This window comes from Morchella importuna (genome assembly GCF_003444635.1).
Source record: "Morchella importuna strain M04M26 chromosome Unknown Morimp01GS022, whole genome shotgun sequence".
Classification (NCBI taxonomy): Eukaryota; Fungi; Ascomycota; class Pezizomycetes; order Pezizales; family Morchellaceae; genus Morchella; species Morchella importuna.
In genome coordinates, this window is record NW_025763419.1 from 724529 (window position 1) to 751818 (window position 27290).

The window sequence follows — 27290 nt, forward strand, 5'->3', positions numbered from 1 at the left end:
CCGTGATAAGTAATATTCCTCATCAAAGATTTCGATAACCGCTCTGAGTAGGAGCGCAATCCCTTGTTCAGTGATACGGGCCTTGTCGTGGTCGTATTTACACGAAATTCTTCTGTCTGTCAGTGTGATTTAAGAGGTCGAATTATTTTGCGCCTTACCTTGAAGAACAAAGTAGCCCAACTCATATTATCTTACGATAAAAAGGTACTTCGCAAAACTCTTAGTAATTTAGTGGTCACCTAATGCTTGCCCCGATGGATAAGGGGAGGAGCCGTCCAAAACTACTAGGAATATGTTTTAGAAAAAACAATGAGTAGTTCTCTGAAGTAAAACACTTGCGTGCCTCCTAGATAAGCAGTGCTTTGGCCAAGTGTCATAGATCCGGCATAGCTGGGGTTCAGTGAGCGAAACAGTATCGAGATAGCATAGTTTTCCTCGTCGTCATCAGAAAGCCTTTCCATTGGTCTATTTTAACGGAGTTGAGATAGATAAAGAAGTTCTCCGCTCTAAAATTCCCCATCATTTTAGACAAGCTTGTCGGGATTGGGTCGGGTCTGATCAAAAAAAACAAAGTGATGTCCTGATTCATACATATACACCTCAATACACAGACCTAACCCTATTTCCGAGGCCAACTTAAGTTCCACACCGAACAAAACCTACCAAGAGGCCTATCGGTCACCATGAGCAACACATCACCATTTCTCTTAATAACACTCGATCTGGATAGTTAATTCTTAGGTTTGGAAGTCTTCTTCCTGATATTGCAAAAACTAGCATTGTTGATCATTACCAATAGAAACGGCGAATGCCCGGCCGCGGCTGGCCTCGTGCAGTATCTACATTATATGCAACCAACTAATTTGACAGGATGACACCATCAAAATAAGATCTATGCATGATAATCTAGATATCAAAGGTCTAGAATTTGTATTCCAAGTTATAAACACTTTTGTGGAGTGGCCAAGCCTTTGAGGTATCAGATCAACGATCTCACAAACACATCTAGTTAATTATCAATGTCCAATTTCATTCCTGAATTCAGAATATAAAAGCTCTAGCTAAACTGCGGTATTTTATAGCAACCCTAATAACAAAACCAGACTATGTTGAAAGTCCGTACTCCTTTCATCCCCGAACCCAGAAACCGTCCAAATGCCACCCAAACATCCCAAACCTAGGTATACAATATAAAACCCACAGACCCCCATACGCGTGTAAAAAGTAAAATCCCTGCAAAAAAAGACCGAACACCGAATAGATGAATACCGAGTGGGTCTAAAACAAAAGAGAAAAAAGAAGAAAAACAATAAAACAGGATGTGTAGAAATCTAATCCATGCATCTAACCATTATTACAAGCAAACAAATCCGAATGCTGAGTATCACCTTTGCCAACATTCTAACTTTTGTATTATCTTGCTTATTCATGCTCCTCGACGGGAACACATGAACAGAACAAGTTGAGATCACCGTATGCTAGGTCATTGGTCAGCATTCACGAAGAGAGAAAAAGAGAAAAAAACAGCCCCAGGGGTTAAAGAAACTTACAATCATCCACTCGAGTAACGGTGGCCCAGAACTTTCTATCCTTCAAGTATGGCAACGGGTATGCTGCCATCTCCCTGGTGTAAGGCCTGTCCCACTCACTCACCAACAGATCCCTCTGTGTGTGAGGAGAGTTCTTGAGAACATTACCCTCCTTAGGCATCTCGCCCTTCTCAACAGCAGAAATCTCTCCCCTGATTTTGATCAATGCATCACAGAATCTGTCAAGTTCCTGAAGATTCTCAGACTCGGTGGGCTCGATCATAAGGGTCCCAGATACTGGCCATGACATGGTCGGTGCGTGGAAACCATAATCCTGAAGGCGCTTGGCGATATCGATGACTTCAATTCCACAGGTATCTTTGAAGTTACGAACGTCAAGAATGAACTCATGGGCGCATCTGTCCTTAGAGTTTGTGTAGAGAATTTTGTAGTGGGGGGCGAGGCGGGCAGCCATGTAGTTAGCGTTGAGCATAGTAATTTTAGTAGCGTGAGTGAGACCACGAGCTCCCATCATCTTGATGTATGACCAAGTAATGGGCAAAATGCTCGCAGATCCCCAAGGCGCCGCTGAAATTGGAGCAATGGCCTTCTCTCCACCGGTTTTGATAAGTGGATGCCCTGGCAAAAATGGTGCAAGGTGAGACTTGACACCAATTGGTCCGACACCAGGTCCTCCACCTCCGTGAGGAATGCAGAATGTTTTGTGCAGGTTCAAATGGCAAACGTCCGCACCAATCTCTCCAGGACTGCAGAGACCAACCTGAGCGTTCATGTTTGCTCCGTCCATGTAAACCTGTCCGCCATGGGAGTGGATAATCTCACATGCCTTCTTGACACCAGGCTCAAATACACCGTAAGTGCTAGGGTATGTGACCATGAATGCACCAAGAGAGTCCTTGTATTTCTCAGACTTGGCCTCAAGATCCTCCATATCCAAGTTACCGGTTTTGGGGTCACACTTGACAGTAACAACCTTCATTCCAGCCATAGACGCTGAAGCAGGGTTGGTTCCATGGGCAGATTGCGGGATGATGCAAATATCACGATGTGCCTGACCAGTTGACTTGAGGTACTCACGGATAACACGGAGACCAGCGAATTCACCCTGGGCTCCCGAGTTGGGCTGTAGAGAAACCGCATCGAAACCAGTAATATCAGCCAAGTCTGTCTCAAGTTCATCAAGCATCTGCTTGTAGCCTTGGGCCTGCTCTACAGGGGCGAAAGGATGAAGAGAGTTAAATTCGGGCCATGAAATTGGGATCATTTCTGTTGTTGCGTTCAATTTCATTGTGCAAGACCCGAGAGGAATCATGGAGTTGGCCAACGACAAATCCTTGGATTGAAGGTGGTGGAGGTATCTCAACATCTCGGTCTCCGAGTGATGGCTGTTGAAGACCGGATGTTGAAGGTACTTGGAGGTTCTGGCAAATGCCTCCGGGACAGCAGTGGGGGCACCAGGTACGATCTCCAGGTCCTCAGCAATCTCAGTTAACATCTCGTTCCACTTGAGTCTTCCAGGGATTCTCTCTGCAAAAGCAGACATGGCAGCAAAGATATCCTCAAGGTCCTGAGATGAGACGGTCTCGTCCATAGAGATCGCGACCTTCTCTTTGTCCAGTATTCTCAAGTTGATACCATACCACTCCTCAATTTTGGCCACAGTATCGGCAGCATCCTTGACCTTTACAACAACGGTATCAAAGTAGCCACCCTCGGCTTTTGATCCACCATTGACCTCAAATCCCAACCTTGAAAGACCCTCCTCCAAAATCCTAGCCATTCCATACACTCTCTCTGCAATAGCCTTCAATCCTGCCGGCCCGTGATACACAGCATACATGGCACTCATGTTTGCCAATAAGGCTTGCGCAGTACAGATATTGCTGGTGGCCTTTTCACGACGAATGTGTTGTTCTCTGGTTTGCAGTGAAAGACGGTACGCTGGGTCGCCCAAACGGTCCCTCGAGACACCAATCAATCTACCTGGCATCTTTCGCTTTCCCTTGTCTGAAGTTGCGAAAAACGCAGCATGAGGACCGCCGTAACCAAGAGGAACACCAAACCTCTGAGCATTTCCAAATGCAATGTCAGCGCCGAATTCGCCAGGGGGTTTCAACATAGTCAAAGCAAGCAAATCTGTGGCTGCTGACAAGGTAGCCCCGAACTTGTGCGCAGTATCAGCAACTTTTGAGTAGTCATTGATTGACCCATCAGTTGCCGGGTATTGAACAAGAACACCAATGAGATCTTCGCCGACGGTTTCCACAGCGGCAAGGTCGAGGGCATCGCCAACTTGAACATTAATCCCAAAGCCCTCAGCACGAGAGTACAGGGCCGTAATAGTTTGTGGGTGTACTTTGCTATCAACAAAGAAAGTCTTGTTGGGGCGCTTTTGGCGGGAGAGTGGAAGAAGACCCAAAGACATGGTCATAGCCTCAGAAGCGGCTGTGGCCTCATCGAGAACGGAGGCATTGGCAATTGCAAGACCGGTGAGATCAGTTACGACAGTCTGGAAATTGATGAGAGATTCAAGACGTCCTTCAAAAATAGAATGAGTCAGCAAGCTGTTCCCCTGCCAAGCATTTCGAAACTAAGGATCCTTAGAATTGGATGAAGCTTACCTTGGGAAATCTCGGGTTGGTATGGGGTATAACTAGTGTACCACTCTGGGCTTTCCAACACATTTCTCTGAATAACTGCTGGGGTCTTAGCCCCATAATAACCACAACCAATGTACGTCCTCCTCATCTTGTTCTTATTCGCAATTCCTCGCAGCCTCTCCAAAAGCTGACTTTCACTCAACCCATTCTCGGGCTCGACCTTAAGTGCTCTTTCAGAAAGGATATTATCAGGGACTACATCCCTAACGAATGCATCCAGAGAATCATATCCAAGCGCTGCAAGCATTTTGTTTGTTTCTGCTACATTGGGACCAATGTGGCGCCTCTGGAAGGTATCGAGTGGCTCAAATATCGAAACATTGACTGGCCTTTCGGTCTCAGTAATAGTTGTACTAGAGTAAGTACGCTTTTGAGTTTTGGGAATTGTAAGGGCAGCAGTGGCGACAAAACGGGTATGGGGGATTGAAGCAGGGCGAAAATGAGATTTTGCGCTTGGAACTCTGGCCAAAGTAGGCGAAGAGAACAGTCTCCTTGAGACCACCAAACGACGCATTGCCGACGAAGACATTGTTGCTGTTGTTGTCTTCAAATGCGGTCAATTGGGAGAAATTTTTTTTGTGTGTTGGTTTTCTTATCGTGAGACGACCTACGATAAAGAAATAAGCTTAAGCTCGATTGGGAGATTATTTGGATAAGGGCTAAGAAAGCAGAAAAAAAAGCCACCACAAACCTCGATGCAGAATTTTTCTTATGCTTTTTTGAAAAGGCTGTGGATATAGAGATAAGAACCCAGAAATTACAGATTTACTGAGTTGCTTTAAAGCAAGAAAACAGTAAGAACAGGCAATTCTAAAAGCTGTCAGTGATGTAACAAATACTGCCTGCGACAGGCCGCGAGTAGCCGAGGCAGAGAGACAAACCAGTCAGGGCGCGATGAGATGCGAGATGGTAACGTCCCTGAACGTCACAACGATGCGGACACTATCGGGTTAAGGCTCAAAGAGGAAAACCACTCAACCAGTAAAAAACTGGCGAATAAAGCGGTGAGAAATTTGCCACGAACTTAGGAGATATATGAGAAAGATGATAAGGAGAAGAAGAGGGGACGATGGAGAGGAAGGAGGGAAAGGAGGGGAGGATGAGGGGAAATAGAAGTGGAATGCAAGAGTAAACTTTAATTGTACGGAGGCGACGGCGTAGTGCTAGCGGACGTGATGACTCCAGCGATAGCAGTCCCAGTTTGCGATAAAGGGAAGCCGGTAATGCGGTACTGCTCGGCCCTGGGGCTAATCGGTAGAATGGAAGACAAGAAAGGAAGCTCAGGTTTTCCTTATTTACTTTCTTTCTCGGAATTATTATTATTATGATTGTACTCTCGAGCTCGTAGATAGCTTGTGATGGGAATATACCAGCTTTAAGGAGTCAGTAGAATCGGATATATCAACAACCTTTCACCCTTCCAACCTCCCCTTTCGCCCCCAAATGTCTTCTCCTTTCTTTTCACGACATATCAAATGCTACCATACACGTATGTCGTCTTCTGACAGCTTATCTTCCAGATATAATCCTCCTTTGGGGTCGTTCCTTATCACGAGCGTGCTGGCCTATGTACTCAAGCACCGACATTCTGTATCCTGGAGCACGCACACCCGGTTTGAACCCTGCAGCTGCATCGTGGATAGTCCCTGAGATTAATTTTTGCCATGCACCCGTTCTTGGTGGAAGCACAATGCTTCTACGAAGGTGTTGACAAAGTGCTAGTAGCATTGCTACCAGTCTAGGTGGGAAAATAGTGGTGTCGTGAGGTAAAAATATGCATAATTCGATACTCCTAGTCGTCGCTCTGGCCCGCTGCCCGCCGATAAAAGTAAGCCGTTGCGACTCGCATGGAAGATATAGGACAAAGGGAGAGTCAATATCGCAGTATTGTTGGGATTCAATAGGTACCAGCAGGTGCTCCCTGCATTGTGCGTGAGGAGGAGGCAAAGGAGTGTCGTGAGTAACCATCGTGAACTCAGATCTGACTGACGATGGTCGTCTAGAATTAAGGCTGTCTTTTTTCAATGTCTCGTCTCAAGATCAATACCGCATTTGGATCCATTTGCAGCAAATTCGACCTTTCTTCGTGTTTTTTGCTTTTTCGCTTTTTTTTACTGCGGAAAAACTCTAACGGTTTAATGCCTAGACTTTGCTTTTTATGGATACATACAGTGCCTCTTTTACCAACCCACCATGGCGGTCTCTTGGACAAATCTTTAACTGCACGTACCTGCTCAAGTGACTTCTATTTCTAGAAGCCTTTAAAACTCGATGTCTTTTACATAACCGCTCTATCATTTGTATACTCGTACTCTATGTGCAGTACCTGATCCGGGAGTTCAAATTCAAACCCAAGCGGTAGTTTAAGATTTTTCACTCCGTTTTGCACAACCTTATAATTCGTTCTTTCTTCCAAGACGCAAAGCCTTAAATTATCAAATGAGGTAAACCGCGTTTTGAGTTAACTGTGTTTGCGTTAAATGTGTTAGTAGATGCAGTCATCCGCTTTCAAGCGCCCCCCACTTACCGCTTTCAATTTTTTGATATTACTACCAAGCAACATCTGCCGTTATCCAACTATATCCCGAGAAATCCTGCACATAAAATCGACACACGTTTATGTATATTTCAGTCCAGGTACTGAATGCTAAAACATAAACCAATAAGAAGATTTTTTTTGATCTCTACCTCTAGATAGACCACCCGTACGTAGAAAGCACGCCCTCCATACCAACCCAGCCCCAACACCAACATACAACAGTAATAATAGTAACAGCATTGATAGCAGTAGCTCTTGTAGCCTAATAACCTACTCCACTAATCAAATATCACAAACCATCCGCCCATCTCCTTCTCTTCATTTTCATATGTCACTCGACATCAATACATTCCTTAATCCAATCAACCAACTACCAAATCTTACCAGCATAGCCTTGCTTAACACATAAAACCTGGTAAGAAAAAGAAATGAAATATGAATAAGAAAATTAGATTTCCAGGAGTCAGAGAGAGAGAAGTCAAAACTGGATGGAATGGAGGAATGAGAATAGTTAAAAGAAAGAAAGAAATCTCCATAGCCCCCGAACAAAGGGAAAATCAGATCCAACCTTCTCCCACCACACTAAAGAAAAGACTAGGAGGAAGGAACCCCAACAGATGGAAAAACAAACAACACCGAAATGCGATATGAATGCAAAACACTAAACATCTATTTTTTCTTCACCTCACAGGCCCATCCTTCAATGCCACCCCGACTTCCTACCGGCACGTCGACCCCTACGCCTTCCATGCCTAATGTGTCTTTGACGAAATCGTGTCCGCTCATTCCGCCGGCATTAGCTCGCTTCTCGGGGTTCAACTCCAGCATCGGTGTTAATATTTCGCTAATTTGGTTGGCCTCTTCGTCAGAGAAATGGTATTTCTCCCGTAAGACATCGGGAAGTGCCCAGTGTCGCAGACGATGGATATTGCGAAGCTCGCCCTTGCGATTAAAGATCTCCATGGACCACTTTCCTGTCATGCAGAGATGGCGCGGGAAATTGCCAAGAAGCTCGATTATCTGCGCGATGTGATCATCATCCTTGCCATATTTAGTGCCGGATTGGGGGTCGAAGAGGTAGTCGCCAGTGATGAGCTCAAAAACCTGGTGAACATAAAATCAGTAAATGCAAGACTGATAGCGTCTGTGCTCTATAAATTTTCAAGGAAAACGTACCATGCAAGCCATGCTCCAAATATCTGTGCTAGCTCCCCACTTGGCTCCCAAAATAACCTCTGGTGACCTGTACTGTCTGGTTTGGATATCGTTTGTGAAATGATGATTTACCCAGCAGGCATTCCCAAGATCCGCAATCTTTACAGAAATCTTCTCCAATCCAGGAATGACCTCATTCTTGTCCAAATCAAAATTTACAGTTGGCGGCTTGTTGAGTGATATACCAGAAACCTCTCTAGTTATGACGTCGCTGCGATACCAAGCAAATTAGCTTCTTGATTTTGTGAACTACAGGGGAAACGGTTGCTTACGCTGTCTTCTCCCGAACCTTGTATGCAGGGTCATCCATGTCCATGCCGTTATTTCCATTAAATGAAGACTCGGAGCTGCCATTGGATGTTGTCGTTGAGCTTGCAACTAGCTTGCTCAGGGAGCTCTGGTTACTCAGTTTCGAGGCACCTGCACCGTGCGGGTGATCGTCATGTCTATGCGCAAATGTAGTGCTGATCGGACTAGGTAAGGGTTGACTCCCAGTGATGAGCGTCCTTCTTCGCCTCCGCCCATTCCTATCTCCCTTGTCCCCATTTACTCCAAGCTTTTTCCCTTCCTCTCCGTTGACGTAGGTCCTAACGATTTGCTCAACATCACCAATCTCGATCAGGACGTTTTCTGGTTTCAAGTCGGTGTGGATGATTCCGCATTCCCGGTGGAGGTAGTCCAGACCCAACAACACCTGCTTCGTGATCTGCTTGACGAGGGCCATGGGGATTCCTCGGTGGTTATACCTCTTGATCAAGCCCAACAGATTCTCTCCGAGAACCTCGAAAACCATGCAAACATGCAGTCCGTTAGGTCCCTTGTGTTCAAATGAATCCAGCAGTTGAACGACATGTGCCTTTCCCGGGTGATTTGGGTTCGCCGCGACTATTCGCTGCAACAACTTGATCTCGTCCAGCGCGGTCTCGGTGTAATGCGAAGCGCTGCGGACGACCTTCAGCGCCACATGTTGACCAGTCTCGTTATCCCGTGAAAGCCACACAGTTGAAAAGTGACCCCAGCCAAGCTTCCTGATTACTTCATAACGTCCCTCCTTGAAGATTTCGCCAACCTCGACTGGGTGGTAGCCGCCCTTACAGTAGTCCTCATAGTCTTCCTCGTCGGCGGTGTTTCCCTCGTCCTCGTCGCCTGTTCGCGACCCTGATGACACCCGCGAGCTGGCAGAATTTCCGGAAGGTGGTACGGTATACGCAGGTGGTGTGGATTTTTGGTGCGATAGTGAGGCTGTTACATCACTAGTATAGAAAAAAGGTGCCGAGAAGGCAGAAGCTTTGTCAGTGATGTGCATGAGGAAAGCGGGAAGAACCATAAATTATGTTGTGCGAGCTGTTGCACGCAAAGAGTCGCAAGTAGCGGGAAAGTGGTCAAAGGAAATGTGTTTATAGAGTGTGATGACGGATAGGGAGAGATGGAGGGGGAACAAGGGCGGGGGAATCAGATGAGCTTGGAGGGGGGGTTTTGTGGTAAAGATGGTGGTGGGGGAAAGACTTTTGATTCAAGAAAATTGGGAGGGGGGATGATCAAAAATACCTTTGTGCAGATTTCTGGCCCGCTGCAGCATCGGTGGTTGCGGGTGTTTGCGGCGCGCTACCATTTGTACTGCCATTCTCCTTCTCGCCAGTCATTATGGGCTTCAAATCTTGCCCCTTTCTCCGTTTCTTGTTTCCGTTCGTAATGGGGTTTGTTGCAGCTGCTGTCGCCGCCGCCGTCGCGACTTGCTTGACCTTGTTCATAGCCGCCTTCTTAACACCGACGTCGCCGTTCATGCTGTCAACTTTGTTAATGCGATTTTTTCGACCTTTTTTTTCTTTTTCTTTTTTACTTTTTAATCCCTGGGGAACAGATGAGGGTGGATAAGTTCTTTTTTTAAATTTTTATTCCTTTTCTCGAGGATCTTTCTCGGAGGATGGCCGAAGGATATCTTTCTTGGAAGGGAGACCGTGGTATGGTTAATCGAGTTGAGTGGTTGCGAGGGGTTTTAGAGGTGGGGGTTGGAAAGCGTGGTTGTGGGAACGGGGCAAGGCGAGAAATGGACCTTGGCGATATGGAGCTAGTGTAGGTAAATGGACGATATGCTGTTCTATGCCTGTGTTGCTGAACTACAGCAACAGCAGCAGCAGGTGAGAGGATTAACTGAATGTACGAATGTATGAAAAATGTATTTCGGATTGTGTGGATGCGTGAATGCGCGGATGCGAGTTATGTATCTTGCAGGCGAAGGAGGCACCAGAGCAAGAACACAACGTATTAGGTATTCTGGGAAGCAACAGGTTCGTAGAAAAAAGGAAGAATAGTTGAACGCCCACAAGCAGGTCTGAGACTTGGTTGATTGGGGATGATAGAAGGGGGGGTACAAACAACAGCCAGAACGGATAGCTAAGGTAGGAGGGATGGGGGAAAAAGCAGAGAGAGAGAGAAGGATGGATGATGGATGAATGGACGGATGTTGTTGTTGACAAGACAAGACAAGAGGTCTACCTACAAGAACGCCTGTGAGTTCTTTCTAGACTACCATGCATTAATATCTACTGGACCAACAGCAGAGCAGGTTTTTCATATCTCTTCCAACAGCGTCCTTCTTGATTTTAATTTTTTTATTTTATTTTTTGGACGCCCCCCCTTTTTTTTAAACGCTCTCGCTCTCTTCAATCGTCTGGAGTTTGGGCGGGTTACTCTTGTACCCCCCTCCTCTGCGCTGCCTCTTCGGCGGACACTCTTCCCCTCGTATGTTCCGTTGTCGTCTCCCGCTTACTCGTTCCCACCAAGACTGTCGTCGATCGTTGGACACTGCGTCTATCTCTTCCGAATTCGGCAGAGGCAAATCGCTGGTAGATAGGTGCTCAGCCAGAGTTGGAAACACAAGGTTAAGATCAGAGGAACCCTTTCGCACCTGAAAAGAAGTGAAAAAAGGAGAATTCTCACTGAAGGGGGCCAAATATAAATATTATAATTCGACAAACAAAAAAATGGTCGGTTGTACAGCGAACGAGCAGTCTGGTTTGGTATGGGGGTTTTTTTTTTTTTTACCTCAAAACCCTCCTATCAATCGAAGACTCAGGGTTGGCCACACTTTGCGGATGCACGATATGCGAGAAACCTCAGTCGTTTAAAGGGGGGCATATTAACCGCAGTGTTAATGTTAATATTCACATCTCACCGCATAAGTGGCACAGCGCCTATGGAGATCACATACATGTTGTTTTAAGCATTTTTCTCAACGAAGGCAGATACAATATACATGATAGCAAAAAAGGGCACGATAGAGTTTATCATGCAACGCGCACCGGCAACCTGGTGGGGCGATTAACTAACTGCCCTGGGGCCTGGGTTGTTCTATTCGTCTCTGTACCCATGGAACTTTGAAAGCGCTTGCACATACATAAACCCACAAGGTGACCCGGTCAAGAGAGAGGGGGAATCTCTACATATGAAGACGCATGCAACCCCTCAGCAAGAAGAGTCGAACTAGGTATCGAATAAAGGTCCCCATCACCACACACGGCGCATCACGGACCCAGAAACAAAAGGAAAAACCCCTCTCCTTCGCCTCTTCCCTTTCTCCTCATCCTTCCTCCAATCGTTGAATCACGGGCTTCCAATAGCCGCCCTGGGCCCTACTATTCGGAAATCAGAAATGACATTTTACCTATCTACCTACCTACATCCTCCTATGTAGTTTAGGCGGCGGGGTCCATGGAGGAAAGAAGTAAGCAGGCTTTTCGAATATAAACATATCGATCCCAGAACATGGGGGAATGTTATTAATATCGCGCCTGATGTTCGGATTCTTGGGATTTGAGGCTTCGCTTGTCATGCTCACTTAAGAATGCCCTGCCAAGCCGGTTATATGACTACAAGCAAAAGCTCGATTGCATCATCGAGCAGCGCTGAAACACCTGATACAGCTGCTCAGGCTGGTGCTTGTGGCTTGAGGATCCCTGCAACCTACTGTTCTTGAAACCCAGCCTCAGCAAATTCGGGCTTCTAGAGGATTCGAGGAGCTAAATCATGTGAGGAATGGGTGGGTTACACGAAGAACCATGAAAACAAACCCAAGGTCTCAAAAGATATCAAGAAAATAGAAGACCCCGCGTGGAGTTACATAGGGAAACGGGTCTCGTCTCCGGCCTTGGTCCGGAAAGCAAACAAACTAACCAGCTTGATTGGATATCACGAGTTGAGTTGAGGTTTAATCTGCAGTTTTACAACCGCGGGGAAACCTCACATCATATTTTCTCTCACGATGTGAGGAAATTAGACATCTTGATGACTCTGCAAGCTAACACAGAAGCGCTTCAACATGCGTCATCCCTAAACCCTCAAAAGGATAACAGACCCTTGTTTGTTATCGCCCGATTGTCGATCATGGATTCTCACTCGGGGGTATAATTCCAAAAACCGCTCCCCCAGCATGATTTTCAGATCCTGAGATCGTGAGATGTCAAGATCGGAGACGTGACGTTCATGATTAACAGCCTCGGTAGTTGGGGGTTGCAGAAACAAAACGGGGTAAATTCGCTCTGCAGCCATTACATATGGCGGCAAGTCCCGCATTAGGCCCCCCCCCCCGGTACGTATCTGGAAGGAAATACTGCAGCTCTCCCGTACCTTAAAAATGGTTAATTTGCCTTGGATCTGGAACTCAACCTGGTTCGTCATTGCTGGGCGGCCGTTCAAAGTACTAGTAACCTTATACATACGGTGCTGTACATATACTCACATGTTAATTAAGTCCAGAGAATTCTTGTTAGCAACGACCTCACAAAATTTCTCAGGACTTAATTAACGCGCGTGTATACATATATATCCCGGCGGATATCAAGAGATCGTTTTCCAGAACCTAACCCTGGTCTCTTTACTTAAGGCTTTGGGTTGCTATTAACGTCAGTCTCTGGACCGGGTTTAGGAGCTTTTGGAACCCATACGATCCAGATCGAGCAATTCCCGGTGTGAAGTTTCAGCTTCCTTCTCTGTGTGACTGTGGATATACACTTGACGTTTAGGTTCGCCGGCTATAGTTAGACGTGTACTGAACCACAGGTTAAATACTTGCATGCTTAGTTCACACTCAGTGAATTATATCTTAGTTCCAGAGGAATCGTAAAGCTCCTTCAAGCCTAAGCACTCAAGGCGTACATGCATGCAATGGGGATCCACTATCGTAACTCTGGCCAGATCTCCAGAATTATCGACAATGCCAATCGTGGACCAGCTAAGACAATTGCACGAGTGCAGTGTAACCTATAACCGGAACGCAAAGGAGTGCATGTGTGGCTTCTGCAGCCTAGACTGGAAGCTTGGGACTGGAATACACACATGTGCTCCAAACTACTGCCACACGACCTATATTACAAGCGTGAGAAGGGCTGCCATAAAAACACCCGTGGTAGAAGTACACTCCACTTCACATAAACGCGCGCCTGGTATGGGTTTGGTGACTGCATGCATAGAGACTATTCCGTGCATATTCCGCCGTAGATATGCAGGATGGTTGACTTGGCTATTAAACTGCCAACATAATAGTTGCTGTGAAAATACGTTAATTGCACAACGCGGGAATTTTTGGAGAGAATTGGTCCCAAGCAGCCCATTCAAGCCATTGAGATTTGTGAGCTCAATGAGATCCTGGCCGCGAATGACAGTATCGACAAGCACCGTCACTAAATTTAACTAGATTTCGAGGAAGCCGGCAGCGACAATTAAACGTACACGGTGTATATGTGACCAGTTCTACAATATGTAGGGTCCAGAGGCGCCAATTAAGTATCCTCTCAAGCCCTCCATAGAGCCTTCCTGTGATCTACCACCCAGCAAATCCCTAGTGAAGAACACAACCAAACCAGGGACCCCGCCATCTACACATTACCCCAGAGATGCACAGTATGGTACCTGGCGATTACTGTTTGAACCCAGCTAGTTATCCCGAGGCCCCACAGCACCACTTAACGCAACACAGCAGCCCTTTTAAAAGCCAAAAAGTGACAGGAGAGCTACTTGTATATTCTCTGCCCCATGCCACTAACTGCTACAACCATTAAGGCCCATCCATAGATACATATACACTCCTGCGCGCTGGCCACATAGCTCGAGTGAATAAATACCGTAAAGACTCGATAGGCCGGTGGGCCTGGGCCTAAACCAAAAATATAGGGCGAATAACAGTGGAGAAACGTAAAGCAACCAATCAGAGAGCTCGGATTCAATAGGTGAGCCCGGGCTCATCTATCGTATGAAACTGGTGAACCCTAACCCACAGTGATACTACGCCTACCTATCCAAAAAGCCAATGATCGAACAACCGCAAGCAACACATATATAATTACGCCCCTATCCGTTAGTTACAGCTCTCGCCCCTTCTCCTGCTGTAACGAAGCAAGCTTAAGGGAAGCTCTCTAGATCTCAAGCACTAACTAACTATAATTTAAGAGTAAGAGCTAGTCAATAAAAAAAGTATTGTACTCTACATTATTACGGGACCCAGTTCGATCCCTGACCGACTGGCCGCGTGAATTAACAGAGCAGAGGAGAGGAGAACAGAGGAGAAGAAGGAAAAACAGAAGAAAAGGAAAGACAAAAACACAAAAACAAGTTAAAAACACCAGCAAAAAAAAAAAACCTTTTCCACGCAAGAGCAAACAATCACAAAACCACACAAAATCCCCCATCCCCCATCCCTCATCCCCCATGGGCACTACGAATTCCTCAGCGCCGCCACCGCCGCCGTCCACTTCTGCTCATCCCTGCGATCAAACTTCAGCAGCATGCCCAGCACCGGCACCAGCTGCATCTGCGTGCGCTTCTCCTTCTGCTCCAGCAGCTGCAGAAACACGTTCTTCAGATAGTCCGTGTTGACCGCCTGGTCGCCCGCCAGCGACGACCGCGACGAGTCCACCGAGGTGCGGTTCTGCTGCCCCCGCGTCGATGGCGGCGGGGGCGACGCTGGGCTGGTGATGCCCTTGCTGCGCGTGGTGCGGTGGTCGTCTTGGAGGGCCTGCGGGGGGGTGTTAGTATGTTGTTGGTGACGGTGGGGGAGAGGGAGAGGGGGAAGGACCTTGTGTGTCTTTAATAGCTTGTCGTACTTGCTCTGTAGCTCCTCGAGCTCCTTGCGCGTCTCCGCCTTCTGGCGCTCAATCTCGCGGACCTGTCCGTCTGTCTGGTCGAGTGTGTCTCTCATGCTGTCCAGCGCCGACTTCGTCTCGCCATACTCCCTAGTGACCCTCTCCAGCTCCGCCTCCACCTTCGTCCTCGCCTCCCTCATGCCCGTCAACTCCCTCTCCACCCCTCCCGCGCCTCCTCCGCCCCCCTCCCCGCCCTCTCGGCCTCCCTTACCCTCTCCCGCAGCTCCTCCACCTCCCTCCCCCTGCGCCTCCCCACCGTCGCCGCCTCCTCCTCCGCGCGATCCCGCTCCTCCACCGCCGCCTCAAGCCGCTCCTTCATCTCTCTCGCCCGCGCCTCATGCCGCGCCTCCACATCGCCCAGCAGCCTCCGCATCGTCTCTGCCTCCCTCGTCCGCTCGCCCAGCAGCCTCTGCGTCTCCACAAGCTCCTCCTCAACACCCTCACACTTCTCCGCCGCCTCCCGCATCTGCTGCGCCAGCTCCCCCGTCTGGCTCCGCAGCGCACTAACCATCTCCTGCGCACCGGCATACTGCGAATTCTTCGCCTCCAGCTCCTCCCGCAGCGCCGCACGCTCGTCCCGCAGCACCTTCACATCCCCGTCCAGCGCCGCCAGCCGCGCCCTCGCCGCGCCCAGCTCCTCCTGCACGCCCCGCAGCTCCTTCCCGCCCTTCTCTATGGCCGCCTGCGCCTTCGTCCGCTCGTCCTCGGCGCCGCGGAGCGACTTTTGCACGGCCCGCGTGGCCTCCTCGGCCGTGACGCGCCGCGAAGCCTCCTCGCGCACCTTCTGCCGCTGCTTCTCGAGCTCGCCGTCTTTCTCGGTGAGCTTCTTTGTGAGTGTTGCCACCTCGGACTTGAGGTCGCGCTCGACGCGCTCGAGGCGCCGCAGCTCGACGAGTTTTTGGTTCGCCTCGTTTTTGGCCGCGCTGAGTGTTGCGACCTCGGTGCGCAGTGGGATGAGCTCTGACTGCGCCTTCTCGAGCGCGCTGCGGGCGTCGGTGAGCTCTGTGGCGCGCGTGGCGGCGAGCTGCTGCGCGGCGGTGAGGTCCGCGGTGAGTGTTTCTGCGGCGGCCCGGAGAGACTCGGTCTCGGCCTGTAGCGCTTCGTGCGCGGTCTGGAGGGCCTTGTGTGCGGCCTCGAGGCCCGCAGAGGTGCTGGCGGAGGCCTCTTTCAGCGCCGTGATCTCCGCCTCGAGGCTCGAGACCTTGGGCTCGAGCTCGTCGACGAGCTTCTGGGCGGCCTGCAGCGCAAGACTCTTCTCCTTGAGCGCGTCTTTGGCGTCCGTCAGGTCGCCGCCGAGATTGACCAGGTCGTCGCGCAGGCTCTCGAGCTCCTCGCGCATTTCGTCGGCGGCGGCGGACTTCTTCTTGAGCTGTTCGATGTAGGTGTCGCGTTTCTCGAGGTCGGCCTCTTTCTCGGAGAGCTTCTCGCTCGTCGCTGACAGCGCCGTCTCCTTCTCTGACAGCTTCTCCTCCGTCTCGGACAGCTTCTGCTTCGCCTCTGCCACCTCCGCGCGCAGCGATGCGAGTTCGGTGGTGTCTGCTGCTTGCGCCTGGAGTGCATCAGCCCGGGACTCGGTCTCGTGCAGCTTCTTCTCCAGCGCCGCGACCTCCTTCTGGAGGCCCTCGATGATGGCGCCGGCAGTATACGTGCTGCCCGCCGCGGCGGTAGCGGCAGGCTCAGGCTCGTCCTCGACCATCTCACTCTCCTTGACGGACTCCTCGCCCTTCACCGAGCCCTCGACCGACGCCGCCCCCGCGCCCTTGCCCTTCTTCCTCTTCTTATTCTTCTTCTTCCCCGCCGCCCCCGCCGCCCCTGCTGCTGCCCCGGGCACAGGCGTCGTCGGCGTCTCGGGCATCGCCTCCTCCGCCGCCGGCACCACCTGCTTCCGCAGCGCCTCCTCCAGCCGCCCCTCCAGCACCCCCACCGTGCGCTCCAGCGCCGTCTTGGCCTCGCGCAGCTCCCGCACGTCCTTGCTGTACGTCACCATGTTGCGCATCTTCTCGGCGTGCTCCGCGAGCTTGCGCTCTAGCCCCTCGATGTACGTCTGCTTGTGCGCGAGGTCGCGCTGGATCTGCTCGACGCGCGCGTTGCCGCCCTGTGCGGCCTTCTCTGTTGCGGCGAGTTGCTCGGACTTGGCGTTGAGGCTTGCCGTGAGCGTGGAGAGCTGCTGCAGCTTGCTGGTCAGCTCGGCGGTGCGCGTGTCGACGGAGGCGGCGGCGGCGGATGCGGAGGCGAGTTTTTGCGTCGCGGATTTTTCGGAGGCGGTGGCGGCCGCGAGCTTTTCGGTGGCCGTCTTGAGTTGCGTTTCGGCGGCCTTGGTCTTTTCTTCGGCGGCCTTGGTCTTTTCTTCGGCGGCTTTGGTTTTCTCTTCGGCGGCCTTGGTCTTTTCTTCGGCGGCTTTGGTCTGTTCCTCCGCCGCCTTCGTCTTGTCCTCAACGCTCTTGCGCAGCTCCGCCATCTCCTTCGCCAGCGCCTCCTCCTTCGCCTTGACCTCCTCGAGCTCCCTCCCCTTCGCCGCCGCCTCCTCCCTCGCCCCCTCCAGCAGCCCCTGCGCCTCCTCCACCCCCTCCTCATCCCCTCCAGCGCCTCCCCCGCACCCCCCACCTCCTCCAGCCGCGTCTTCAGCGCCGCAATCTCCGCCGCCTGCGCCGCAACCTGCCCCGTCAGCTGCGCGTGCTCGTCGTCGAAATTGAAAATGTCGTCTGTCTCCTTCTTCTCCTCTGGTGGAGGTGTGGTTTTGGCGGCGTCCTGTAGTTTTGTGACGAGCGCCTTCTGCTCGTCCCGCTCCTTGCACACGCGGATGAGCTCCTCGCGCGCTAGGTCTGCGCGCAGACTGAAGCTGCCGATCCAGTCGATGAGCGCCTTTCCGTCGGCGAGGCCCTCGAAGGGCGTGTTTTCGCGCAGCGCCTTCTCGAAGGGCTCGATGAGGGCGTTGCGCGCGTGGACGATCTTGTAGGAGCGGAGGAGCTCTGTTTCACACTTTCCGCGTTAGTATGTTGCTAGAATGGGGGAGAGGGGAATTTTGGGGGGGGGGGGAGGGGAGAGACCGTTGTGCTTTGCTTCAATCTTTTCCAGCTTCCGCAGCTTTACGCGCACGTCGGTGGGGAGATCGGCGTTTGCTATGCTGCTGCCTCCACCTCCTCCTCCTCCTCCGCCACCGCTATTACCACCACCGCCTCCAGCACCATTACTCGGCGTCCCCGGCCTGCTTTCCCCCGTACCCAGCCCATTCCTCTCCAGCCGCGGCGTCGCCCTGCCACTCCCCCCACCGGTACTCTTCTCCCCACCACCGCCGAGGGCACCAAGCGGATCCTCACCCACAACCTCCCCCACGGGCGTCCCCGCGCGCGGCGGCGTCGCGCCGTCGCTCTCAAAGTCGGCGGGGGCAGACACGGACGCGGCGCGCGGGCCACGGGTGGTGGACGCTGGGCGGCGGGAGGAGGAGGAGGAGGAGGGGGCGGGGGAGTGGGAGGGGGTGCTGCGGGAGCGCGATTCGGCGGCGAGCTGCGAGTCGATCTCGCCGATGTGGGATTCGAGGACGCCTTTTAGTCGGGAGAACATTTTTGGGGGTTTGTGTTTGTGTTTCGGTTGTTTTGTGTGAGAGGGGGGGGGGGGGAAGAGAGAGAGAGAGAGAGAGAAAGGTGTTTGGGGATGGGGGGAGGTATGGGGTAGTGTACGGGGGGGGGGCAGGGATTCACTTCACGGAAGAGTCAGGCTGCCCTTCTGCTGGGCTGGTCATTGGATATCACTCGGCGGTGTCTCTCTTTCTCCACACTCTGAATCAATCACAATCTGTGGGGTAGAAAGAAAGGATTCATTCATTCCCCTTCCTTCACTCAGATGCAGTGACATGTAGCTATTTTTACCCGCCGACCCAAACAGACACGTGTTCCGATGCGGCGCATGAATTGTGATGTGATTCGAATCGTCGATGTTCATTGCCAGTGTTGATGTTTGTTTTCCATGCGCAGGCGTACCTAGGCAGGACTGCGAATGGGAGGTATGCACGTTGAGAGCTTGTTTGTTCTTTTTCTTGTTTCTTTTACAGACAGGACCATCGATGCTCGGGGTATTGACGATGCGAGAGTGGAGTGTAGGTAGTCTTTCGCAGCTCTGCTTACTGTGTGTGTCTGCGACGAGTCTTCACGTCTCTGGAAAGGTTGTTCTCTACATCTACACATTCCCTACATGTAACTGTAGCTGCGGGAATCACAAAGCATCACTCGTCTCGGCAAGCCGGAGCCTTTCTTGGGAGTCGCGTCCAGGCGGAAATGGACAGCCCGGTCGGGGGTAATCTCGGGGACTTATGCGTCTTTACTATCGTCTATGGGTGTAGTCGGGATGGGATGGGATGGGATTGGGAGTGGAGATATGGGGGGGGATAGCTTCGTGGGTATCGGTGGTATTTCTATGTAGCACAGCCGCACCCCCAGCACACTCTGTCCTCACTGCACAGTCAAACACCACCGCCAAGTCCTCCCCAGTCCAACGCCCAGTCCCCAGCCAGTCCCCAGCACAGTCCCCAGCACAGTCCCCAGCACAGTCCCCAGCACAGTCCCTCCTCCATCCCAAACCCCAAACCCTCACCTCCCCCCCCTCCCACCCCCCAGCGGCCAAACCCCCCCCTTGGCAACCACTATATAATCCCCCCTCCTCCACACCTTCTTCCCCTCCTCATACTTACCTAGCGACAGAGATTGGTGCTCACAAAGACCAGTTCCTCAAAGCCTTCCAGACCCTCATTGCACGTCGAGGGTAGGGACTTTGCCAGAGGTCTTCGGGCCTCCTGGGTTGTTTAATTTTTGCTTTCAAACATAACCGCTTTATGTGGACTCTTTCGTTCGGCTGCTTGGGCGCTGCCGAGGCCTGGACGAAAGAGTGTTGTTTTTCTTGTGGGGTTTGTGGGTGCTGGTGCTGGCGAGAGCTGGCCGTAGAGAGAGGCGGTTTTCATTTCCATCTGGGCGCGTCCGAGATGGAGAGGAAAAGAATCTCTTGTCACTGTTGCGTAGGCTAGACTAGAGTAATGAAAATACACGTTGTGGGCCCGACACTGTTCCCCCTCTGAGTGAAGTGACCCCAACGCGTCTGTAGTACACAAAGGGGAGACCCTCATCTCATCTTTCCCATGTCTGTCTGCTTCCCTCTAGTACTGTACTGACCCGTGAGATGTCGCCTCACACCCGCGCTACACTGCACAAAAATCCCACATCCACAGCACTGCGTCTAGAGCGCCAGGCGATATTCTACAGAGCCTACTATATGTAAACAGAAGCAAGGGTCTCTCGCCCCGCACTCGCACTCGTGATGCTATGGTATGGTACGGGGGGTAGAGAGTAGAGTATGCACCTTGCAGACCCCCCCCCCCCCGAGAACAGAGCCCCACCACAAGAAATCCCCCCCCCCCCCACCACGCCCACGCCCAACCCCTCCACTCCACCAAACCCATCATCACGAACTTTTACGAACCCTCGTGAGATAGATCTGGCTCTCTAAAAACACAACAGACTCCCCGTTGGAGCGGTGCCCAGGATGACCTTCATCACCGAGTAAGTCTCTCCCTCTGCCACTGTCTGTACCAGCCACTGACATCATACCCACCCCACCAGCCAACTCGTCCACCTCGACGCCCAACTCGACCGTCTGCAACTCGACCGTCTCCCCGCCGCCGACCACGACCACGATCACGACCTCACCTCCCCCTTCACCAGAACCTTCTCACACCACTCCCACTCCCACTCCCACGCCGCCCTCACCCCAGCACCCACGCCCAGCACCTCCAAAAGCTCATCAAATCACTCAGCGCCCTCCCCAACCGCCCACTCCTAACCCCCCACCGCATCGTCACCCTCCTCCAATCCGCCTCCCTCGACCCCTCCACCGCCCTCACAGCAAGCGACCACACCCCGCACGACCTCGAGCTCGAATGGGTCCTGCTCAGCAAAGCCACCATCCAGACCTACGGCATCGTGCTCAACTCCCTCCTCGCCCAGACCCTCCCGCTCACGCAGGACATGTTCTACTGGGACTCTGTCGTCTCCTCGCCCTTCCACACGGCCCTCTACACGCTGCAGACGGCGCCCGCCCGCTTCACAGCCTTCACCGCCGAGATCCTCTCCGACGCCATGCGCCGCCTGCAGGAGCTGCGCGACATGGAGCGCATCCCCGTGCTGCCGGGCCCCTACACCATCGACCAGGACGACGACGGCAGCAGCAGCCTCGAGCTGCCGCAGCCCGAGTGGCTGCTGGAGGCGCCGTCGGCGGGCGACTCGCTGTCGCTGACGGCACGAAAGTTCTATGCGCTCGTGCGCAACGCGCTGCATGAGCGGTCGTGGCGCGTGGGTGCCGTGTCGCCGCTGGCGCTGGCGCGGCACGAGATTGGCCGGAAGAGAGCGGCGGTGCGGAGGCTGCGGGAGATGAAGGCTTCCGCGCTGGGGGTGCTGATCGGGGAGGGGCTGTCGTTCGGGTTTGAGGACGCCGCTGCTGCGAGCGGCGAGGGCGAGGATGGCGATGAGTGGAAGGGGATTGTGGAGCGCGCGGTGACGCTGATGGAGAATGTGGTGTGCAATGTGAGCAGCGTGGACACCACGCTCGACGAGTTCGAGGAGACGGTCTTTGCGCTGGACAAGCCCTCGTCCTCCATCTCCTCCCTCGCGCCCACCGCCGCCGGCGCCGGCGCCCCGCGCCCCACAGCGGCGCTCGCAAAACAGCTCATCGACATCCTCAACGTCCACCTCCCCGCGCAGACCGCCAAGTCCCGCGCCCTAATCAGCACCCACGGCCGCCCTCCCTGCTCACCCGCTACTGGATCCCCGCCACGGCGCTGCTCCTCTCCTCCACCACCCTCCTCCGCTTCCTCTCCGCCCGCCGCGCCGCGCTCAAAACCTGGCTGCGCGACCTCGGCGCAACAACAATCGACTTCTGGAACAACTGGGTCATCGACCCTCTCCGCAGCCTCATCGGCACAATCCGCCACAGCGCCGACTCAGAGGTCGCACTCATGTCGCGCGACTCCCTCGCCGCAGACATGCACAGCCTCGAGCGCATGGTCGTCGACTTTGCCATCGACAACCCTGCCATGGCCTCTCCGGACGCGCCGCTGTCCGACGCCGTGCTCGATGCGCTCCGCGCCCGCGTCAAGGAGGGCGATCTCACGCCCGTGCTGCGCGCGTACGAGCGCGACATGCGGCGGCCGTTGCGCGGCGCGCTGGGCGGGGAGCTGGTGCGTGCGCTGCTGATCCAGGTGCAGAAGACAAAGGTGGACGTCGAGGTTGCCATCAGCGGGATTGACCGGCTGCTGAAGAGCCAGGAGCTGGTGTTTGGGATGGTGGGGGTCACGCCGGGGGTGCTGGTGTGCGTGGGGGTTGTGCAGTGGGTTCGCGGGGCGATGGGCGGGCGGCGCGGGAGGAGGTCGTGGGCGCGGGCGGGCGAGATGGTGAGGGTTTTGAGGAACGTGGATCGCATATTGGGCGGGAGTCGGGGGGTGCGCGGGGAGAATGGCGGGATGCTGTCGTATAAGGAGCATGGGCTGCTGCTGTGTGAGGTGCATGTGCTGAGGGAGTTTGCGCGGGGAGTGTTGCCGCGGGGCGTGAGGGCGGAGTTTGTGGAGGATGTGGAGGAGATGGTGGATGTGAGGCGGGGGGTGAGGGGACAGTTGAGGGTTGTGGAGAGGGTTAGGTGGTGAGTTTCTTCTTTTTCATTTTGTGGTTTTGGGTGGTGTTTTTGGGTGGTGTTTTTGGGAGTGGTGGTTGATTGACTTGACTGACTGGTTGTTGTAGGGCGTACGCAAAATGGATCAAATAGACAGGCCCAGATGCCGTAGGATACTGAGGGCTTGTATGCAATGCAATCGCCTTGAATATAGAGGCCATAGCCCAGTTTTAGCGGTGGAATTTCTGTCCCAATACCCCATTTGTAAATTAGAAACAAACATGAAAATAAATAGCTATAAACCCATTGACCTGAAGATCAATTGTGAATAGCTGGTGTTGAGGGGTGGTTGGGGTGGTTGGTGAAATGATGTGGTTGGTTTGTGTCATGGGCTGTCACTCGCGTGGTTAGTGGCTGCGTTCATTAAGGGGGCTGCGTTGTTGAAGGTAGGGCGGGTCTTAAAAGTTGTCCAATGGGTGTCGATGTCTAAAGCTACATGTAATCTAAGCTATTTTATAGGAGCCCGGGAAGGGCACCGTTTCTCTTGCCCGCGGGTGCTTTGCTATTCGACAGCGGGTCCTTTACTGTTCGATATCGTGACCGTGCTGCCTTAAATGATACATATATCTAATATGCGTTGTTGTATTTGCCGATGGTGGCCAAGAGGACGAGAGTATGCGCGAGTTCGAGCTTGATTGCATGTCGTGGCATCGATGGGTATGATTATAGCGAAAGCTTGCTATCATACAGGGCAGTCTCTCTATAAGAGTACCACTTTGCCCTAGGTTTTCACAACTGGTATTAGTGTCTCTGTAATAGATCTCCCTACCATATGGTCCCTTCTCCCGTGGGGGGGGGGCCAAAGGCTATAGTAAAACCTGGTTCCGATGTTATGGCTGGCTAGTCTTTCGGCCTCTACCCGGGGTTTGGGCGGGGGGGGGGGGTCGACGGGTCATAAGATATCGATAGAGATGCCAAATTCTAGTCCCAAGCGTGCATTCGAAATAGACTTTCGTTGGATGTGCGTGTTGATGTTGACGCGGTGCCTGTATTGTATGAGAGCCCTATGTGGGCGGGAAATGTTGGCGGTGCATGATGATAGTACTGTTCCTAACCTCCACGCAAATATGATGCGCTCGGTATCATTGGCCTTGGAGAGCGCATTCGCCATTTCCCGGTGAGAGGACCTTAGCCTTGGGGGTCGCGTTTTCGGTGGTGTATTCACGGTCTGTCACTCGCTGGGTTGCGTGGCCGGCCTGCCTTGGAGGGGTGTGGGCTCGGGGTCGATGTGGGCTCGGGGGTAGGCATGTATTATGCTGGTTGCGTGTATATGGGTGAGGTGAGGGTGGTACGTGCTGATCATTGACATGTACCCGAGGTGGTACGGCCTCTTCTGTGGGGAAATAACTGGAAATAGAAGGTTGTATCTTTCCGAAACGTTTATATTAGGGGTGTGGGAGGAGTTCTTGCTATCTCTACAATAGGAGTAGGCCTTATTGCTAAATTGTAGGGCTTTAGAAGAGCCATTGTAACAAGTGAGATGGGTACATCACGTTCAAAAGTGCTCCGACATTAGGCAAGCGGCAGATATCGCATTGAAGATGCGGTAGGAATGTATGGAGCTACTATAGTCGCTGAGAGAATATTATATATCCCTATCTGCTTTCTACCTAATCGTACGACATGGCGCGCAGGGCCCCTCATGCTATATCACTCGAATGCCAAGAACGAAGCGCCGTGCTACCCAAGTAGCCGTCAACTGGTCTATCTTGTTTCGAGCTTAGTAGCTAGTAGAAGCACAGCACATCAACGTGCCCTGTTCAAAGAAACGTCATTTTTGAAAATCTAGATTTTTCGTGAATCCCTTTAAATTTGCTCGCCCTTGACCCCACCCAGGCCCTGCCTGACCCCACTAGCCTGGTGATGTGCGTTATTTCTCCAGAACGAGTGACAACAAATGAACTGTTGGGGGGTGTGTGGACCGTGTGGTGTTTGCTTAGGTCACCAAAAATAGCCGAAGAGGTCGTTAGTTAGCTAGCTCGTACAAGTGGCCGCGCGGAGTGTGGAGCTTTTTGGGTTCTAGCGCCGCCATCAATAAGCTGGCAAAGGGTTGAAGTCTGCTAGATCTCATATGTAATCAAGACACAACAGCATATATGAGTGAGTTTGATGCTTGAGTCCAATATTTCTACCAGACCTACATTGAGTCTATTCTACAGTACTGGACACAGGTAGAGTAGAGTAGTGTACTGTGTCCATGAAGTAGACAGGGAAAGCACCACCTGCGTTGAAAAGCATGGGGCATTGGCTAGGTACAGGACTGGTTTGCTGGCTGGTCCGCTGGCTACATACTTTTTTTTTTGACACCCCCAACAGTGAATGGGAATCGCACGTTGGTCTTTGACCAGATAGCACCATGACCCGCTTCTATGCGCCAGCCGGGTAACATAGTAGACCTTTGTGACCCTCTGGTTCACTATCAGCCACAAGTTGCGTCCCCCTTCACCTTTGCCCGGGTCCGAAACTTTCCACGGTTTCCTTCTTCCTGCCATCACAGAGACAACCCCAAAGAAAGACCAAAGACACGACGTGCAACCTCACAAACTTAGAGACCCACCCGTCTACTGTCACTCACAACCCAACCCACCTCTCCACAACAACCCCTACCATCAAATAGCCTTTCACCCATCATCTAAAGCTATACCTTACAAACCCTGACCTTCCCTTATCCTTCCTACTCCTACTAACTCACTCCCTCCTCCTCACCTCTGCTCCATCCCTCTTACACCTCTCACCGTTATTACCACCGAAATCATAAACTATGGCTGGCTCTAGAAACTATGACTTTCTGGTAAGCTTCCCATATCCCCTCAATAACCTCCAACCCCCCCTCCCCCCTCACACATATATACACACACCCCCTCTTCGCCCCGGTATAAAAAAAAACTTGAACTGGGCCTCTGACATGGGTATCTCTCACGTATAGATAAAGCTCCTCTTGATTGGCGACTCAGGCGTCGGCAAATCGTGCTGTCTCTTGAGATTCAGCGAGGACTCATTCACCCCGAGTTTCATCACCACCATCGGTATTGACTTTAAGATCCGAACGATCGAGCTAGATGGAAAGAGAGTCAAGCTGCAAATCTGGGATACTGCTGGTATGTGTATGGTCCGGCCGAAGGTCCCCTTACTTTTGTTTCCCCGTTACATAGTTGTTTGGCGCATGTTACAGGGGTGTTTCACGCGGGTGTTGGATGGGCTGTTGCTGACGTGGGGTCTTACCCTAATCTACAGGCCAGGAACGATTCCGGACAATCACTACGGCTTACTATCGTGGGGCTATGGGGATCCTGCTAGTTTATGACGTTACCGACGAGAGATCTTTCGATAGTTTGTTTCCCTTATCCAAAAACACTCTTTGTGATGTTCCGTATCGCATTGTATCCTTTTAACTAACCTTTCGCAAAGACATCCGAACTTGGTTTTCAAACGTCGAGCAGCACGCGACCGAAGGCGTCAACAAGATCCTCATTGGCAACAAATGTGACTGGGAAGAGAAGCGTGTGGTTTCTACCGAGCGCGGCCAGCAATTAGCCGACGAGCTCGGAATACCATTCATGGAAGTGTCGGCAAAAAGCAACATCAACGTCGAGAAGGCTTTCTTTGAGCTAGCTGCCGATATCAAAAAGCGCATCATGGACACTACACGCGCGGAAGAGAGGGCGGGTGGTGCGGGTAATACCGTGGATCCAGGGAGGGAGAACAACGGCGGAATGGGCGGAAAGTGCTGTTAAAATAATCTAACACAAAGCGCAAACTATTTTCGGGGGTCAAATTGTACTTGCAACGTCTAGAGGAAGTAGACTAAATACACCCGAAGGCTGGATCGATCGATTGGACTACGTAGAGGTTATGGAGAAGATCGAGCGTTCCTCACGGGGGGGGGGGGGGGGGGGTTTCCGTCTCTTTTACGTTCTGTCTTTATGTTTGAGTCTGGTCGGTCTTGTTTTTTTTGCGTTGGTTACACTGGTTTTTTTTTTTAAAGGAAATTCTCGTTTCTTCGTAATGGGGAGGGATAGGGGCGAAATGTTTACCCTTTCCTTCTCTTAGTCTCTCCCTTACTACAGCTGTCATTACCCCATCTTTCAAGATCTTCTCAGTGTATGCATCTGTACTATGTTTTCCTGCCACTACCTTTGCGATTTTACCGTGGGGGTTAGAGTGCTCTGTTCTTGTTACGTGCGTCTTGTGTTTTTCTCTTTTATTTTTCTTGTTGTACGTTATAGTTATGCTTTATGTGTTTCCTTTTCTTCTTATATGATGTGTCTGGGGGATTTGATATAGGTATATATATCCTTCTAATCGACGTTTTATGACTACCATGTCAGTTTTACGAGGTTTGGGAGATGTATTAGAAGCTATACGAATGCAATGTTATTGATGCTGGTCCATGTACCTACTACTGATAGCCTGCTTATCTCGGCGCTGCTGTAGCCTGTAGGTAGCTGTATGATTACATGATGTCGGAATCCTTGTGTCGATT

General features: G+C 51.8%; 5 protein-coding genes across 5 annotated transcripts; 2 read left to right on the forward strand and 3 right to left on the reverse strand.

The window, feature by feature from the left end:
• Positions 1-1422: 1422 nt before the first annotated feature.
• LAJ45_07216 (uncharacterized protein) lies at positions 1423-5844 on the reverse strand (the record flags this gene model as incomplete). Its single annotated transcript, XM_046116774.1, has 10 exons — positions 1423-1478; positions 1551-4088; positions 4172-4563; positions 4622-4817; positions 4902-4938; positions 5004-5020; positions 5092-5128; positions 5345-5512; positions 5581-5583; positions 5821-5844. 10 exons carry the CDS (start codon positions 5842-5844, stop codon positions 1423-1425), a joined length of 3468 nt encoding a protein of 1155 aa, XP_045970176.1.
• Positions 5845-7418: 1574 nt separating this feature from the next.
• On the reverse strand, positions 7419-11177 carry LAJ45_07217 (uncharacterized protein; the record flags this gene model as incomplete). Its single annotated transcript, XM_046116775.1, has 7 exons — positions 7419-7853; positions 7926-8175; positions 8237-9217; positions 9513-9749; positions 9805-9814; positions 10052-10081; positions 10465-10501. The coding sequence occupies 7 exons, from the start codon at positions 10499-10501 to the stop codon at positions 7419-7421; spliced, it is 1980 nt and encodes a 659-aa protein (XP_045970177.1).
• A 3496-nt stretch (positions 11178-14673) lies between these two features.
• Positions 14674-18661, reverse strand: LAJ45_07218 (uncharacterized protein; the record flags this gene model as incomplete). Its single annotated transcript, XM_046116776.1, has 5 exons — positions 14674-14973; positions 15034-15255; positions 15312-17648; positions 17705-18069; positions 18148-18661. 5 exons carry the CDS (start codon positions 18659-18661, stop codon positions 14674-14676), a joined length of 3738 nt encoding a protein of 1245 aa, XP_045970178.1.
• A 1753-nt stretch (positions 18662-20414) lies between these two features.
• LAJ45_07219 (uncharacterized protein) lies at positions 20415-22900 on the forward strand (the record flags this gene model as incomplete). The annotated part of the gene is made up of 5 exons (XM_046116777.1): positions 20415-20438; positions 20605-20646; positions 20707-21825; positions 21870-22777; positions 22876-22900. 5 exons carry the CDS (start codon positions 20415-20417, stop codon positions 22898-22900), a joined length of 2118 nt encoding a protein of 705 aa, XP_045970179.1.
• Positions 22901-25568: 2668 nt separating this feature from the next.
• Positions 25569-26541, forward strand: LAJ45_07220 (uncharacterized protein; the record flags this gene model as incomplete). Its single annotated transcript, XM_046116778.1, has 4 exons — positions 25569-25598; positions 25734-25905; positions 26042-26137; positions 26216-26541. The coding sequence occupies 4 exons, from the start codon at positions 25569-25571 to the stop codon at positions 26539-26541; spliced, it is 624 nt and encodes a 207-aa protein (XP_045970180.1).
• Positions 26542-27290: the final 749 nt, after the last annotated feature.